This window comes from Lissotriton vulgaris, chromosome 11 (assembly GCF_964263255.1).
Source record: "Lissotriton vulgaris chromosome 11, aLisVul1.2, whole genome shotgun sequence".
In the NCBI taxonomy this organism is placed as follows: domain Eukaryota; kingdom Metazoa; phylum Chordata; class Amphibia; order Caudata; family Salamandridae; genus Lissotriton; species Lissotriton vulgaris.
In genome coordinates, this window is record NC_141699.1 from 476,402,307 (window position 1) to 476,420,277 (window position 17,971).

At 45.8% G+C, this 17,971-nt stretch overlaps 1 protein-coding gene across 5 annotated transcripts in view; it reads right to left on the reverse strand.

The window, feature by feature from the left end:
- Positions 1–17,971, reverse strand: part of LOC147679997 (CD5 antigen-like) — a 768,709-nt gene that overhangs the window by 265,773 nt on the left and 484,965 nt on the right. For all 5 annotated transcript variants that reach the window (XM_086943540.1, XM_086943542.1, XM_086943541.1 and 2 more), the window contains one exon: positions 3,444–3,586. In XM_086943540.1, coding sequence (XP_086799666.1) covers positions 3,444–3,586 — 143 coding nt within the window. The remainder of the gene's footprint in view (positions 1–3,443; positions 3,587–17,971) is intronic.

Here is a 17,971-nt window from a genome sequence, read left to right on the forward strand (position 1 = left end):
TAGCTATTCAACTACGAGCCAACTAGAGGTTAACCTTAAGAAAACGCAAGTTGTCCTCTTTGGTAAAAAACGACACGCAGGTGGTGGGTGGTCATTTAACAACATAAGCCTCGCCATTGGCCAGTCATACAAATATCTAGGTGTCCATCTGGACTCCAGATGCAACCTCATAAATCAGCGCAACGAAATCTCGGTCAAAGCTACGACCTTGCGGTGTCACTAGGTAAGCTCTCCAAAAACCTCTCAGGCCTAACACTAATGCCGCTTTTGGAGGTCATGAGAGCGAAAATTGTCCCCATCCTATCATATGGCATAGAGATATGCAGGGGGAAATTGAATACTGTCTTAAACAAACATACATTTTTGAGTTCTTATTCGCCATTGCACTTTAGGCACCACTTATGATTTAGGGTGTCTTTTTATTAAATTGTTAAAATCTTTTTTAAATTTCATGTATTAATTATATATGTTTTGATTATTGTATGAATTCATCATATAGTTAGATAATTGTTTAGGTCTTTATATGATTTTTACTATGTCAATTAAAAGTATGCTTCTTTTATAAAAAAATATTTTTTTTTAAAATATTTTATTAAGTGCAAAACAGCTGCATCAGCTATTGGGTCAGATTAATTGTTTGCCTACTGGTTAGACTGCCTAGGATTTTTTTTACAAACCTTAAACAAACATACAACCAGAATATATAAAAGAGTTCTCCAGCTACCAAACTCTGCATCCGCAGCACAGATAAGATTAGAGATGGGGTTATTAATCTATGAGGCCTCCAACGATGGCACTTACCTAAACCTCTGTCATAAACTGAGACAAGTGGACCCAGGCACATTAGAATCCTTAGTCTGGTTAGAAATCTCCCAGAAAAACGTGGGTGGAACGTTTGGTCGCCTTTTTAAGACCGCCATTCACCAACTGTCAGTGAGCGACCTAGGGGCCCTTAATCCCAGTCAGACAGCATTTAAAATGCCCATTAAAAAAGGGGTGAGAACGAGATCACTCATCATGGATAAAGCACTTTTTGCGAAACGTAGCCATGCTTGGGCTCTCATAAATTCATACAGACGGCTAGCCCCAGCCATCTACCTGACTTGCACATACTCACTGTACCTAAAACGCAGCCTTATAGCCATTAGATTGGGTGACTGGCGATTTTTGCAAGATCTGCCTGCCTGGCATCGTACGGTGGAAGATTCAACCTGTAGAGGGTGTGGTAAAACGGCTGAAACTCTGTCGCATGTGGTCTGCCTTTATCCACTCTTCAACTTCCAACGCAGGTGCAAATTAAAAGCAGAATGGAACAAGTTGGGCGTCCGTACCTGTAGGCAAGCAATCATCGCCGCTTTAAACCCTGAAAATACAGCCCTAAATATAAGACTAGTAAACCTCATTCATCAAGCATACCGCAATTTTAAGCAAAAGAGACCCTGTTAAGCTTCCTTTTTATCCTTTTTTAATCATCTAATACACCTTATAATATACCCCAAACACCCAAGGAGGATAAAACGAAAAGAAAATGAGCAGCATCCTTAAGAATGTTGGGTTGTTTTTACACGCTTGATACCACAGACTGTGAGAATAACACAAATGGGGTGAACAGTTTTGTATTTCATGTGTTAATCTACCTTCCCTTGGTTTATTTCCATCTGTGTTTTTATCTTTTATTTTAAAAATATTATGGAATACAAATGTATTAATTTTGAGAGGTACTGTAAGGGAGCTACCTGCTAAGATGTGGTGTGTGTTTTTTTAAAAGACAGTAACCATTAAAAAAATGCTTCCTGATGACACACATTTATTCTTTTTGAAGGGTATGGTAATGGAGTTACATTTTAAGCTGTGTGTTGTGTGCTTTTAATAGACAATTATTAAAAATAACAAAAATGCACTATGTACACCTTGCAAAAAAATCTATATTTTGGAAACATTTTTTATCTTAAACCTTTCTGCACATTCTGTAGCAGCCTATTTTATACTGTGTGTAATGCAAGTTTGAAATAATGTCTTGCATGTCCGCAGTGCTTTCTGTCACAGACTGGGACCCTGTAGCACTAAACATATGCAAGTCACTATTCTCCATTGCATCAACTAGGATATGGTGCAGTGTATGAACTAATAGATGTTTCATACCGTAAGATTGTGTATTTCCCACTGATTAACATATTAATTTTCATGTAAGCTATGTGTTATTTTATATGTAGTTACCAGAAGGTAAAAGACTGAACAAAGGTAGAGAATATTTGTGATTTGTTTTAGACACGCCCACACTCTCTAACCCCACCCCTTGCCCCGCCCCTTGCACGCAACATCACACTTCCCATACTTTTTTTACTGCACTTTGACCACTGCTTCAAATACATTCTGCCTTTCTCCTTATTAGGATGGTGGCTACCCACCACCACCATGTTAACACCTGTTTTCACAAGCCCAAAAAACATTATTATTGTAAGCCGTGACAGTTCAGCTGTGAGGGCGACATTTTGGCAGCTGCATTCCTGAAAAAAGGATATGGAAGGGTCACTACACAGTGGGGCAGATAAGAGCTCTGAGGATAAGCATTTATTTTGTTTAGAAATAGAATTGCCTAGAAATTGGGTGTTGAGTTTGTCTGGTTGCCAACCATGCCTGCATCCCCCAAAGTAGAGTAAAAGATGACATTAACAATTACAAAAACAAAAAATAATTCCTGCATTTGCGTTTCACATTTCTTCTGAAGTTTTAGAATAAAACCTCTAAATGGTAGGGAATTCAGGCAGCTGCTACGGTACGGATTCAAGAAATCTGGCCAGTTCTTTGAAGCATGCCAAAGGCTACAATGGCTGGCAATCAGTTGACTCACTTTAGTAGCATCCCTACTGTCTGGCTAATGCTAAAATGCAGTCCCTCTCTGCAGGTCAAGCTCAAGCCCAACAGACCCAGCCCTTCATTGTGCTCTACTTCCAAACTCAGCTGCATGGTTTAGAAAACAGGTCTTAGAAGCCCGGTCCTTCTTTTGGGCGCTTTCTCTGTCCATTGCCTAAACCAGTCAGTAATTAGCCATTCTACAATTACAAAAAAGGCATCTCTCTCTGTTAGATTTTTTGTTGATTTTAGACTTCCATCTCCATCTAGAAGGCTCCTCAGGCCACGTCATGATGCCAAGAGGCCTATCAGTGCAGGAGCGCTTGACATATTTAAATAGTCAAAGCCATGCAACCAAGATCACACAACATCAAAACTTGACAGCCCACCCACCAATCAATAGTACTCCACCAGGATCCCCTAAAACTCCCTGTCCTGTACAGAAGCTGCAGAGTTTTTCCTGAAAAGAAAGTTTCTGTATGGACGGTAAAATCAGCAAGAAAGCATGACTGAATAAAGGTGGCAATGCTGGGGCAGACTTAAATAAAGGATCAACAATCAAAAGGCTACATTATCAGGATGTCACCTGCCTGTCTGCAAAGAACGTGGGCTTTCCTCGGAGGCAGGGCGTTAGAGCACAGAAATCCCCATCTGTCTTCTGTAAAGACCTCCACGTGCCCTTCACACTTCGAACGCCCTCCCGTGAGGCGAACCGTCTCGTTCCAATCATCATCTAGACCAGAGAAACATGAGAGCTTGTTAGACAGCGCTGGCCAACACACATTCTGGTTTTCAACATGTGCACCAGGACAAAATGCCCCACAACGCTAAAGTAATTGCAACAGTAAATGAGGAACAATGTAAGATTCACAGTGCTTGGTTGCAGAAGAAATTACAGGCACATCTTTTTTGGTAAATGTCAAATCACAGTCGAGGACTAGGCGCCATGTATAACCTGCAAACTAACAAATCAACATAATTTATGTCATTTTTTGTCTTTAAAGATAATGCACCGAGCAGGGCCGGCTTTAGGGCTCTGCAACCGGTGCCACCATGCGGGGTGTGTGCGAGCTAGGGGACGAGGGGGAGGCACTGTCTTTATGCTTGCGATGTTTTTATAATATTGTTCTGATTCGATTTTAATATCCACATATTAATTTATATTTTTACCACATATTTTTATAACCTTTTCCCAGACTGCCGCTATTAATGGCCTTTCTCCCTATTTAGAACTATTGTATTCTTACAGTGTTTATATATTTGCACCTGTGAATTGGACTCTCCATTGTTTTTTTTCTTTTTTTAATTTCTCTTGAATGTATTTTTATGGCCATATTGGCCGAAATAAAGTTATTATGATGATGACATATTTTATAGGATTAAAAAACACCTGGTAGAGTTGCTTGTGTGTCGAGCAATTTTCAGGCAACAATAACAATGTCAACTTTGGCGATTAATGACACTACTGGAGAAAGATTGGAGTGCTGTCTACTGAACTGACCTGTTTCATGCAGATCACAGAATTGTGTTTTATGCAGTTAGCTCAGTGGTTTACTGCTTTTGTCACAGAGATCCTTTTGTCACTTGTAACTCATAAATTACAATCCCAATAGAACACAGTGAGCTATGAACTGTCTTGAAAGAGCTGAATGCAAACTGCATGGAATAGGTCAGAACGCTATGTTTCCCCCAGTCTTTCATTATCCTGATGTTGCTAAAAGGGATCGTTTGGGTAGGAATACATTTTAATTAGTAAAACGAACCCCACCCTGCATCTCATTTAAAATCGTGAGTGATTGCTTCTCCAGACCACTCTTAAAATATACTGCATATTAGCATGGATGACATGTGACTCTTACACCTTGTAGTCCTCTCTTGCGTATGTAACATTTCCTGTATATTGTTTAAAACACATTATCTCTATATAATGTGTGCGCTATGAAGTGTTCTGACTCCCTACACTGGTGTGAGTAGCACTATAAAAATGAATTAAATGTGAAAAGGGGGCCATGGAGAAATGAGGGACAATGTTGAGGGTGGTAATAAGGGAATCTGTGCAGAATGAGGTCACTGGGAGGCCCCAACAAAGACTGCCGCAAAGGGCACAACCAGCGCTAAGGCAGGCCCTGGCTCAAGACATTATTTTTCTCAAGTCTTAATCGTGAAGCTTGGACAACATAAATGGTTGCTGGGTTTTCTCTTCCACTCAAATTTACAGAGAAGGAAATATTTCATAGGTTGCAGTGCATTTTCCAATCAGAAGTTACTGTGGAATATTCGTACAATCCCATGCCATTTAAAGGTTGGTCCTTTTCATTTAATGTTTAGTTCAAAAACAAGCTTACTACCTCATTTCGATTGATTGATTTAAGCTTTATTTTGATAGAAATGTCATAAAAGCTATAATTAAAAATACATTGCGGTTCTTTAAAAAGAGAGAATACAGATATGCAACATTATTGATGTACATAAAAATTGATGCAACAAAGTGATTAGTTGAGCTCTTGATACAATAATGCATATATCATGTTCAAATTATTAAAAATAAAAACATAGTAACAATAGTAAGTACAAAACTTAGTTCAGATTATCTAATACATATTAACCTTAAAAACCCGGATAAAAACAGGCGACACTTCGTCATTATGGTGAAGCATTAAAATAAAAAGTAATTTAATTTCCTTAACTTAGCAGCGAGTTTTAACAAATATAGTGCTTGTGCATTATACTTCTAGCAGATTAAATGTTACAACCTTAAAGTTCCCACTGACCATGTTTCAGTTAAGGCTATGACTTACTTGAAAGCCCAGTCCACCTTATGAGCCACACTTGTCCCAAACATTTTGCTACGCACCATGTATAGAACGGCCTGGGATCGGACCTAAGAATGCATAGTGCTGTGTGGTGGTCCCATGTGTCCAATTGTTGACAGAGCCGTTTCAGCCATTTTCCCTGTAATGTTTTGTACGCCAGGCAAGCAAACATTAAATGGGCAATGTTTTCGGCCGGGGCCTTGCAACAGGGACAATTTTTCCCATTGCTTGTGCCCCTCTTTGCTGTCACCTCACAGACAGGAAGAGTTCCGAACCTAAACTGCATATAGATAATTCTGTCTCTAGGTGCCTTCATTGAATCAAGGAAGGGCTTGTAATATCTAGTTTGTTTGTGGGAGTAGAATTTTGATGTTAGTTTACCCACATTAGGTTTGCAGTTCTCTCGAAGATCCACCTATTCTTATATAGGCGTTTGAAATCGTCTCTCCTCGGGGGTTCCTGACTGGCCCAGCAACCACGAAGACCTACAGCGGTCAACGTTCTTCTAATGTCGAGGATCCAGACTATTTTTCCGCCGGTGTACAGGCGGATAATCTCAGTGAGGGCTTCTGCGTAGGAAGAGAGATTGGGGGTCCGCCTAATGCGAGCCTAAAAAAGTACAGGGCATAACCTAGCAACATTACCTATTGACTGCCTACCCATGTTCAGCAATAGAGGTGGCAAGGGGGATATATTTGGGTGCCATAACCAGGTCTCTTAAAAATGTATGTTCTGACCTACAGAGCTCATCGAGTTTGTCAAAACCCCAGACTTCTGCACCGTAGAAGGCAGAGCTGACTGCTTTTGTGTTGTATATTTGGAGGGTTGGAGCTACAAGCCTACTACCTCATTTCTACAGATACCATTAGGGAAAGTACACAATAGCATGTGAAAATCGTACAAAATACACTTCAGAGTATAGTGATTGATCGTTGAATGTCAGGACTTTCCTCATATACTAAAGTCACTGGTGTGCGCCAGGTATGCCAAATATGCCAAGACGTGGGTCCTCGGCTCACTGTGCCACTAGAATCAAGCTATACTGGCTTAAGAGGGGTGAAACCCCAAAACCGGCCCTAGGATGATTGTTTCCGGTCCGGGGAGGACCTGGCTTGGCAGTTCAGGCTGGACTGCTCCCATGAGGCACAGGGTCAAGACTGATTTGCATATGGCCATGTCTAAACTGGGGTGGCATGGTGAGCAAAAGAATGATGGATTTAACCCAGATCTCTTGACTGGGGGTGAATATTTTGATTTGTTCTGCATTCCGTTCCTCAATTGTGTGTATTTTGCTTTCTCGCCCTAAGTGCGCCAGGTATGCCCAGACATGAGTCCCGAACTCACTGTGAGACTGGAATCAAGTTATCCTGCCTGAAGAGGGGTGAAACCCCGAAACCTGTCCTAGGATGTATGTTTCCGGTCCAGGGAGGACCTGGCTTGGCAGTTCGGGATGGACTATTCCCATGAGGCATAGGGTCAAGACTGATTTGCATATGGCCAGGTCTAAACTGGGGTGGCATGGTGAGCAATTGAATGATGGATTTAAGCCAGATCACTTGACTGGGGGTGAATGTTTTGATTTGTTCTGCATTCCGTTCATGAATTGTGGGTCTTTTGCTTTCTCGCCCTAAGTGCGCCAGGTATGCACAGACGTGGGTCCTGGGATCACTGTGCCACTGGAATGAAGCTATGCTGGCTGAAGAGGGGTGAAACCCCGAAACGGGTCCTAGGTTGAGTATTTCTGGTCCAGGGAGGACCTGGCTTGTCAGTTCGGGCTGGACTGTTCCCATGAGGCACAGGGTCAAGACTGTTTTGCATATGGCCATGTCTAAACTGGGGTGGCATGGTGAGCAAAAGAATGATGGATTTAACATAGATCTCTTGATTGGGGGTGAATGTTTTGATTTGATCTGCATTCCGTTCATTAATTGTGTATCTTTTGCTTTCTTGCCCTAAGTTCGCCAGGTATGCCCAGACGGGGGTTCTGGGCTCACTGTGCCACTGGAATCAAGCTATCCTGGCTGAAGAGAGGTGAAACCCTGAAACCAGTCCTAGGATGCTTGTGGGCTGGACTGTTCACATGAGGCACAGGGTCAAGACTGATTTGCATATGGCCTGGTCTAAACTGCAGTGGCATGGTGAGCAAAAGAATGATGGATTTAACCCAGCTCTCTTGAATGGGGTTGAATGTTTTGATTTGTTCTGCATTACGTTCATCAATTATGTTTCTTTTGCTTTCGCGCCCGAAGTGCGCCAGGTATGCCCAGACTTGGGTCCTGGGCTTACTGTGCCACTGGAATCAAGCTATCCTTGCTGAAGAGGGGTGCAATCCCCAAAACGGTCCTATGATGCTTGTTTCCTGTCCAGGGAGGACCTGGCTTGGCGATTCGGGATTGACTGTTCCCATGAGGCACAGAGTCAAGACTGATTTGCATGTTGCCAGGTCCAAACTGGGGTGGTATCGTGAGCAAAAGATTAATGGATTTAACCCAGATCTCTTGACTGGGGGTGAATGTTTTTATTTGTACTGCATTCCGTTCAGCAATTGTGTGTCTTTAGCATGGGGATTGGTTCACAGAGAAAAGGCCTCCCACAACACATGTTCTGTTCTAACCATTTCTCATATGGCTATGTTCTGCTAAAACTAGTTCCTGGAGCGAAAAAAGGTGTGAAAATAGGCAGGTTGTACCTGCATTTAAATACTCTGCACCACCCTGAAGTGTTTCATTTACAGAATTATTCTCAGCTATTCCTCAACAAGCATTGGCACAGCCAATAGGTCTGTCCTAGACAAACATTTAATGTATTTTGGCAAATTGCTATTTAAACATTAAGTATTTTAAAGTCATAAAACTTAAAAATTATATTCTCTTAACGTGGTATACATACGTTTGTCAGAAACAAAATAAGAAAAAATGAACAATCACAGAAATAGTTTAAAAGCATCCTACATGAAAAGAAAGTAGGAATTAAAGAATACATTGACCCACCAGCCCTTTCAGAGACACAGACTACATTTTAGGTGGATGCACAGATGTGCACAAGCCAAATGCTGTCATTGACAGTAAATAGAGCCAATGGCTGAGTGGGCTAACACATTGTTTTATGCTGTGGTGAGTGGAAGCAAAATGAAAATGGCACTTAAAAGGACAAATGGGTGTTAAGGGCTGACCTCTGTAGTTATAGTTAGGGTGACCAGAGATAATGAAATTTTTGATTTTTGTCCCTTAATAACGTTGTACCCTTTTGATAAATGTTCGTGAAACTTTGCAGACCTGCTGCCCCCGTTTCATTTTCAGAGTCCTGAGAGGGGGTGCAAAGAAAAAAAGGGAGTCCCAAAACAGGATTTTAAATCAAATTCATTTTCCATAGATTTGTATTTCAGGTAGCACGTAAACAGTCAAGTGGATTTTTCTAAAATTAAGAAATATAGCATAGCAGAGGGTATAAAAGATGTTTGGGGAAGTGCAGGAAAGTACAGTAATCAAATGTTAAGTTATAAGGTTTTTTTTAGCAATATCTGTGGCCCTGGTAGTACCAGGGTACATCCTCAGTGCCTCATTTATGAGGTTTTGCCGTAGGGAAGCGCAGCAGGCCTTCCTGCTGCGCTTACCTAAGGCAAAAGAAAAGGGCAGGAATGCACCGTATCTATAAGATACGGCGCATTCCTGTCCTTTTCCCCTGCGCCGGTGCACAATGGGCTGCTTGCGCCAACGCAGGCACCTTTGCACAATGGTGTAAGGGTGCCTGCGTTGTAGGGATGATTATTTTTGTACAGGAAGGGAAACCTTTCTGTACAAAAATAATCAAAAGAGGCTTTTCCTCTTTCTATGTCTGCTGCAGAATGCAGCAGACATAGAAAAAGAAAAAACAAGAAGAAATAAAAAAACAAGAAGAAATAAAGATATTTCTCCCCGTTGCGCCTACCTTACGCCTCCCCTGGGGAGGCATAAGCTTTTGGCATTGCCTCAGATTTCTGATTTTTCGTAAATCTGGGGCAGTGTCAGAAGGCCATGGACGTTACTGGGAACGCCGCCATCAACACCCATTGCACGCCCCTTTAACGCAGAAGACTGCGTTAAAGGGACTGATATTTATCCGACAGCATTTAGCCAAATAAAAGCGGCTTAGTGCTGCCTGATGAATATCATGCAGTTCTTGCGCCACAAAACGTCACAAAAAGTGACGTTCCGATGGCGAAAGGGAGTATATAGCGATGACTAGGGCTTAGCTGATTGGCTAATCTGAACTATTCTAAAACCTCATGGCAGTCATAGTGTTTTGCACACCAATTTCAGTGTGTTTTGTAATAGAGGTTTACAATAACTGAAAAAATAATGTAGCCTTGTAATTCTAATTACACCCAGGTTAGTATAGGTGGGATATGTCGGGAATAAAGATTTTAAATGTTTCGTTGTGTTTTCAAAAATTTACGGATTAACACAGTACAGCCTCGTGGGGCTCTACAGAGTACCATGATATCGTCAGTATTTTTTTTAAAACCAACCATATGTATTGCTATTTACTGAGGCTCCTGTTAGGCCTGCTCTTAAAAGAGCCTTTTTATGTTTAGTTTTAGGATTTAGATATGCTGCAGTAGGAGGTGTCGGATGTTGGTAATGAAGATGTTATTGCCAGCTCCAGTAAAATGGACACCACTTGCACAATAAAGGAAAACATTTAAAAAACAATGTTTAGGTGATATATCAGGACATATTGTGACCTTGCAGGAATGCAGACTCGGTTTTTTTTATATGTCTGGCTTTTTTCTTATACTTTTATGCATTTTCAATTGAGTACTTCCATTGTGTCCTTTGACAAATATTGGAATAGATAAAATAGGTGTTAGGAAATAAACTCATTAAAGATTTGAAAGTTGCTTTCATCACAATTTCAATGTTACAAGTTAGGTGACCATAGTTATAACATGTGGATGCTCACAATTACAAAGTGCTCACAATTACTAAATTATGGCATGAGAGGTAGGATGCTATTCCACCTTAAACCTCTTTCACCCACCTACGTGTTTTCAACATTTCTGATGCCTAATTTATACTCAAATCCTCTTTTCTTAGCATACTCTGTAGCCCAAAATACATACCTGTGCCCAATTATCCACACACAAAGCATCTTCTTTTAAAACAATCAAATACCTTTAGTAAGCAGTGAGCGAGTGTAGTGAAGTCGAAGTTCTAGCATGCTCCCGGTGAATGTTTAAGTCACTCTCCCCTGCTACAATAAATGTTTGGCAGTACAGACAGTAAGTAGCAGATGGCTCCACAATGTTGCCCTCCTGCCCATTCACATCAACTTGGAAGCCATCTGCTTGAATGGCTGGTGGACCAGACATTGAATGTTGTGGTCAAACTTGACTGTTAAGGCCAGAAGTAGATGGTACAGTAGCAGGTGACCGTGTAATGTCCCCTTGGTGCACGCAGTGTTCTCTCAGAAATTTCGGTCAACTCTGACTCCCGCCTCCTTTCAGTCTGGGCCAAACAGGTCCCATGAATGATGCACAAGTGCTTTTGGAAAGGGGCGACCACTCGGTCCCCCCGAACGTATGGTCGGGTGCCCCGATCCCCCCGGGAAACCATTTTGGGCGGGAGGCGTGTCACGGCTGGTATGCCCGAAGCGGCGTAGCCGGGGCGCGCCTTTTCCCGCCCAAGAGGGATTGTCCTAGACACCTACACCGTTGGCCACGCCCTGTAGGCGGTCGGAGGAGGGTCCACGCCCTCCCGGAGAAGAATAAAAGGAGCAGCAATCCAAGGAAGCATCCTCTTGTTCCTGTGCTTGGAAGCTGCACCTCTTCGTTGCACGTGAGCACTTGACGTAACAAGAGCCAATTTTGAGAACTTTTAATTTTGTTTTTCTTCTTTCAGCAATTTCGAAGCTTCTTGACCTAGGACCTCGAGGAATATCCGTGAACGATGCCTGGCAAGAAGGTCGGAAAGAAGGTTGGAACCGACCAGATGCTTCGTATGCTGGTGAAGGACATGGCGGACATGAAGAAGCAGATGGCGGCAATGAATGGTGCGGGTGGACCAAAGAGAGTCATCGGACCAGCATTGCCGGGAGTAATCCCTAACGGGAGAGGTAGAAGGGCCAGGAAGGGGGCATCAGGAGGGGAGGCTCCGGTTCCCGAATCACCTCCAGCGAGCCCGGTCACTCCGATCGAGGCCCCAGTTCCGGTCCCGAACAGGGGGACAACCGATCCCTGTGGTGGTCACTCCTGTGAACGAGGGGGATATGCCTCCTGAGCTGGCTGCCCAGTTGGCGGCATGGTTGGGCAGAGAGAACGAGGGGGCCACGGCTGATGAAGCCAGGTCGATAATGAAGCAGTTGCGGCAATCGAAAGATGCTGCGAAGGCACCTTGTCCTCTTGTTTCCCCGCAGGTTCCCATGGAGCAACCAGTATCGGGCGTTGGTTCGGCAGCGACAACGGTCACAGCTACTGGTTCGGGTAAGCAGCCATTGCCGATGGCGGGGGAGGGGTCGTTACCCTCAAGGAGGGAAAAAGTTGTGCAACATATCCCGATGGATGTGAAAGAAAGGATTTGGGCAGATAAATATGTGAACATGTTTTCCTTGTTGACCGATCACTATGAGATTGAGCATGTGAAAAATCAGAAAGAGTTGTTGCATCCTAGTGTATGGCGTGCAAAGATGGCGGGTTTCAGAGTAGATGAAACGATCGCCAATTGGGCCAGGGCGTTTGGAATGTTCACTGCAATTATGGGGGAACGTAGGCCCGAATTATTGTTGGAACTAGCCGTTTATCAGACACGTATCATGGAATTCTATGAATCGTACGGGGGCAATAAATGGTGTTGTTATGATAGCACATTTCGTAAGTCCAAGGAGCACGACTCATCCCTGACGTGGGATTGTTTCGACTCCATTTCCTGGCAGAAACTTGAGAGGTCGAACACGGCGAAGTCGCCTTCTTTGGGCGGGAACGGGGTTGAGCCTTCCCGCCATTCTTTGGGGGCGCCCTTTCGAGCGGGCACAAGCAGTGATCAGAACGCAAAGAATAATGGGAACTCGGGTAGGAAAGGGGTCTGTGGAACTTTAACAGAGGCAAGTGCACTAGGCCACAACGGACATGCAAGTTCAGGCATGAGTGTGCAGGGTGCGGACAGTCCTCACACCCCGAAAGTTCGTGCAGAGCCAAGAATGGTGATATGGGAGGTAGAGGAGGCGCCAAACAGGTCTAAAATCGACCGAGGGGCACCATTACCTACTCCTGTTGATATCATGGCACTGATCCCTTGGCTGAACGAATACCCTGATCATATCTCCGCCGGGGTGTTGCGAGACGGTTTCTCATATGGTTTCCGCATCCCGGCGGGGGATTTTCGGGGGGAGGCACAATGTAAGAACCAACTATCGGTTCAACAAAATACGGCGGTGGTGCAGGCAAAGATTGGGAAGGAAGTGGCCCGAGGTCGGGTTGCAGGACCATATGGCATGCCACCAGTTGGCGATTTTCTTTGTTCACCGTTTGGGAGTGGTCCCCAAGAAGGACCCAGGTGAGTTCAGGTTAATACACAATTTGTCTGCTCCTAGGGGTCTTTCGGTGAACGATGCGATTGACCCGGGAGTTTGTTCGGTGCGGTACGCTTCCTTTGATGAGGCCGTCGCCATTTTGAATCGCCTGGGGCCCGGAGCGCTGATGGCTAAATCAGACATCGAGTCAGCGTTCCGGTTGCTCCCGGTACACCCAGATGATCAGCGTCTCCTAGGTTTTATGTTTCAAGGACGCTATTACATGGATAAATGTATGCCAATGGGTTGCTCCATCTCTTGTGCGTATTTTGAAAAATTCAGTAGTTTTTTGCAATGGGCGTTCACAAGAGCCACGGGCTTTACACAGGTTATGCATTACCTTGATGATTTTCTGTTTCTGGGGGCAGCCGGGGACACGGAATGTGCACAGGCTTTGAGGGAATTCTGTACTCTTATGAAGGAATTTGGTGTGCCACTGGCACCAGGTAAGACGGTAGGGCCATCTACTACACTCGAGTTTCTGGGAATTGAGCTCGATTCTGTAGAGGGGTGCTTCCGCTTGCCCAAAGGGAAGATAATGAAATTCAGGGCCTCGCTCGAAATGTGTCTCGGCGAGAGAAAAGTAACTCTTCATCAGTTACAACAGGCTGTGGGTCAGCTTAACTTTGCCCTGAGAGTAATACCGATGGCTCGCCCCTTTTCCCGTTCTATCGCACAAGCCATGGTGGGCCTCAAGGAAGGGCACCACCGCACAAGACTGTCAGCAGAGGTTCGCCAGGATATGCGCATATGGCTAGCATACCTGGCGGATTTCAACGGTCGTGTCGTGTGGACCAAGCCACCAGTTTCCTCGGAGGAACTGGGGTTGTGGACCGACTCGGCAATCAATGGTCGGCACGAACCTGGCCTGTGTGGTGGCACGATAATGGACTCACTGGTAACATTGGGTTTCTGGAGCTGTTCCCCATTCTGGTGGCCTTGAAAACTTGGCCAGAGGGGTTTCGTGATCGCTCTGTGGTGTTCTGGTCTGATAATATGACCGTGGTTGAGTGTATCAATAATCAGGCAGCACGCTGCAAATGGATTTTGAGATTGCTGAAGGAAATTGTCCTGCTATGTATGAGACTAAACGTCCACTTTAGGGCAAGACACGTGCCAGGGGTACTAAACCAGGCAGCTGATGCACTCTCTCGTTCCCATATGCAGGCCTTCCGGGGTTTTCTGCCCTCAGCGGACTCGGTGGCAGCACCATTTCCCGAAGCTCTATGGTCTCTCGGTGCCCCGGATTACAAAACCTCGTGGGAGAGAGTCTAGCACCCAGGACAAGGAAGGCATATGAAGGGGCGTTCCGTTCCTATTGGTCCTTTTTGGGTTCAGCTAGGGGGGAGCACTGGGGGCAGGAGGAGTATGTCCTGAAATTTCTGGTATCACTACATCAGGAAGGCAGATCAGTGGCTACGGCCAATAGGCACCGGGCCGCCATTTCCTTCATGGCGCGGGCTAATGGCATCCAGGACCCCACATCGTCCTTTCTGGTACAGAAGGCGCTGCGTGGGTGGCAACGCCTTGAGGGTCGTAGAGTGGATGAGAGGCACCCGATAGGTTTGGAAAGATTGTCCCTTTTAATGTCCGTACTTCCTGGACATGTTCATCTCAATCCGAGACGGTGCTGTTCCGGGCCGCTTTTGCATTAGCATTCCATGGGGCTATGCGGGTAAGCGAACTGGTAGCGAGGAACAAGCAGGACACGGGGGGAGGACTGTGTCGAGAACACATTCAAATTAAGGGCGAGACAATGGTGATCTCGATAGCCAGGTCCAAGACCGATCAGGGAGCAATCGGGGACAGTGTGGTAGTCCAGCGGATTCCGGGATCTCCCATGTGCCCGGTTAAATGCGTTGAAGAGTACTTAGCGCTGAGGGCGGCAGCATGGGGGGGAAGCTTGCTGAGGCACACCGATGCCACCCCACTGACGAGGTTTCAGTTTCAGCGGGTGTTAACAATGGCAATCGCGGCGGCGGGCTTGAACCCGAGCGATTTTGGGACCCATTCCTTCCGGATAGGGGCTGCTACAGAGGCTACAGCCAGGGGTCTGAGTGTTGAAAAAGTGAAGCGGTTGGGGCGTTGGTCCTCAAACTGTTATAAAAGGTATGTGCGTTTGCACATGTTGTGAAGCTAATGTCATGCACTCACGCTTCTTGTTTTCTGTTTGGTTTACAGTTTCGCGAGCAGGCTTTGCGGGGCGGACTGTGCAGTTGACCCGACACCTGGGGACCAGCGGTCAAAGATCACCAGCTGAGGAAAGAGTGGTGTGGGTCGTTGGCCACTCATACGTGAGGCGCGCCGCAGACGTATTCAAAGCAGGTGACATGATTCACGTGGCTGGGGAATACGGGTACAGGGTGACCTTCCACGGAAGGGGCGGGCTCTGTATTGACCAGTTTCAAAGTTTCATTGAGGGACTGTTAGGGCGGACGAGGTCACCGCCATCTGTAATCATAGTGCATCTTGGGGGCAACGATTTGGTGACCATTGGTCGACGAGTGCTTCTCGAGTTTATTTTGTCCACAGTAAGTTGGTTGGCAAGAAGGGTTTCGGGGTGCACAATCGCATTGTCACACATGATTCCTCGGAAGGTGTGGCGGGGGGCCCTCTCTGTGCCAGGTTTGAACCAGTCAGTAAAGAAGGTTAATAACAAATTGAGTAGGTTGTTCCGTACAGGTAAATTGCAGTGTATTCCACACGGGTGTATCCGGGGGGACAATATGTATTTGGTGGATGGGGTCCATTTGTCCCGGGAGGGAAATGTCTTACTCATAGGAGACTTCTTAGCTTGGTTAAAGAGTTTACGTAACCATGACCTTTAGTAGGAGCTTTGTGGGGGGTCCGGATAGCCGGTCAACTATCCGGCCTGTGGCGGTAAGGTCATGATCGGTGAGCAGTAATTGGAAGATCCCTAGAGGTGGGGCACCACCCATTATGGATGGGAGCGCCCGGGGGGAGGTGACCATTGGCCCCTCACACGGGGAGGCGGTACCCTTTTAAGGATGGGACCGCCGAAAGGGAAGGCGGTCAAGACCCCTCCCTGGGGAGGAGGGGCTACGGGTCCCCTCCTTGGAATTTCCCAGGGCCAGGACATCCGCGACGGCGGATGTGGTAAGCAGTGTGGGGTGGGAGGGGGGTCTACGCTACCTTCTAGACATCTCACACGAGTCCTCGGACGACCACCAAGATGGCGTCGAGTAAGTATGGGCCCCCGTTAAGACAAGGGAAATTGGAAGTTGGCACAGAGGTACAGTCCTCTGTGCGCCCGCCCCTCACAAGTAAGGGGGGGAGTTCTGGTATTAGGGATCTGACACCGGTTACGACCTTGCCGTTGGCCCGTAATGTTAGGATGTACAATTTGAATTTTGAGAAATGCATTTACAGGATGTTTTAGAATCGGCTAGGAGAACCTCTGTATTAGAGATATGTTAAGGTTAGCCAATAAACATCGTAATGTATAAATGAAATTGTACATGATATGAAACTGTTATTTTAATGTTTTAATTTTGTTTCATATTTTAATAAATACGGCCGGGAGGGTAACTCCCTCCCGCCTTCCAAAAGCTCAAGAACTGTATCCGTCTTCCCATTCTTGGGGATTGTGTTGGGAGGGGGTGACGGGTATCCAGGCCATATGGAAAGGGGCGACCACTCGGTCCCCCCGAACGCATGGTCGGGTGCCCCGATCCCCCCGGGAAACCATTTTGGGCGGGAGGCGTGTCACGGCTGGTATGCCCAAAGCGGCGTAGCCGAGGCGCGCCTTTTCCCGCCCAAGAGGGGTTGTCCTAGACACCTACACCATTGGCCACGCCCTGTAGGGGGTCGGAGGAGGGTCCACGCCCTCCCGGAGAAGAATAAAAGGAGCAGCAATCCAAGGAAGCATCCTCTTGTTCCTGTGCTTGGAAGCTGCACCTCTTCGTTGCACGTGAGCCCTTGACGGAACAAGAGCCAATTTTGACCCACCCACCAGCCCCTGATGACAGCGTTTTGTATTGCAATAAAGTTGATTGATGATGATATTATCTCTTTTTCAGGTTGTTTCTAATAAAGTTTGATGTTTTGATATACAATAAATGGTTGCTCTTTTAGCATGAACTCAGGCGAGTATCGCAGCTGTGATGAAAGAAGTGTATTGTAGAGATAAAAGTTTATACTTGAAATGCTAGTATAACTGTATATTTCGTTCTCAGTAGATTAAACAATGTTGTATTTATTTTTTGGTCGGGCGGTAAGGTCATGATCGGTAAGCAGTAATTGGAAGATCCCTAGAGGTGGGGCGCCACCCATTATGGATGGGAGCGCCCGGGGGGAGGCGGCCATTGGCCCCTCACACGGAGAGGCGGTACCCTTCTAAGGATGGGACCGCCGAAAGGGAAGGCGGTCAAGACTCCTCCCTGGGGAGGAGGGGCTACGGGTCCCCTCCTTGGAATTTCCCGGGGCCAGGACATCCGCGACGGCGGATGTGGTAAGCAGTGTGGGGTGGGAGGGGGGTCTACGCTACCTTCTAGACACCTCACACGAGTCCTCGGACGACCACCAAGATGGCGTCGAGTAAGTATGGGCCCCCGTTAAGACAAGGGAAATTGAAAGTTGGCACAGAGGTACAGTCCTCTGTGCGCCCGCCCCTCACAAGTAAGGGGGGGAGTTCTGGTATTAGGGATCTGACACCGGTTACGACCTTGCCGTTGGCCCGTAATGTTAGGATGTACAATTTGAATTTTGAGAAATGCATTTACAGGATGTTTTAGAATCGG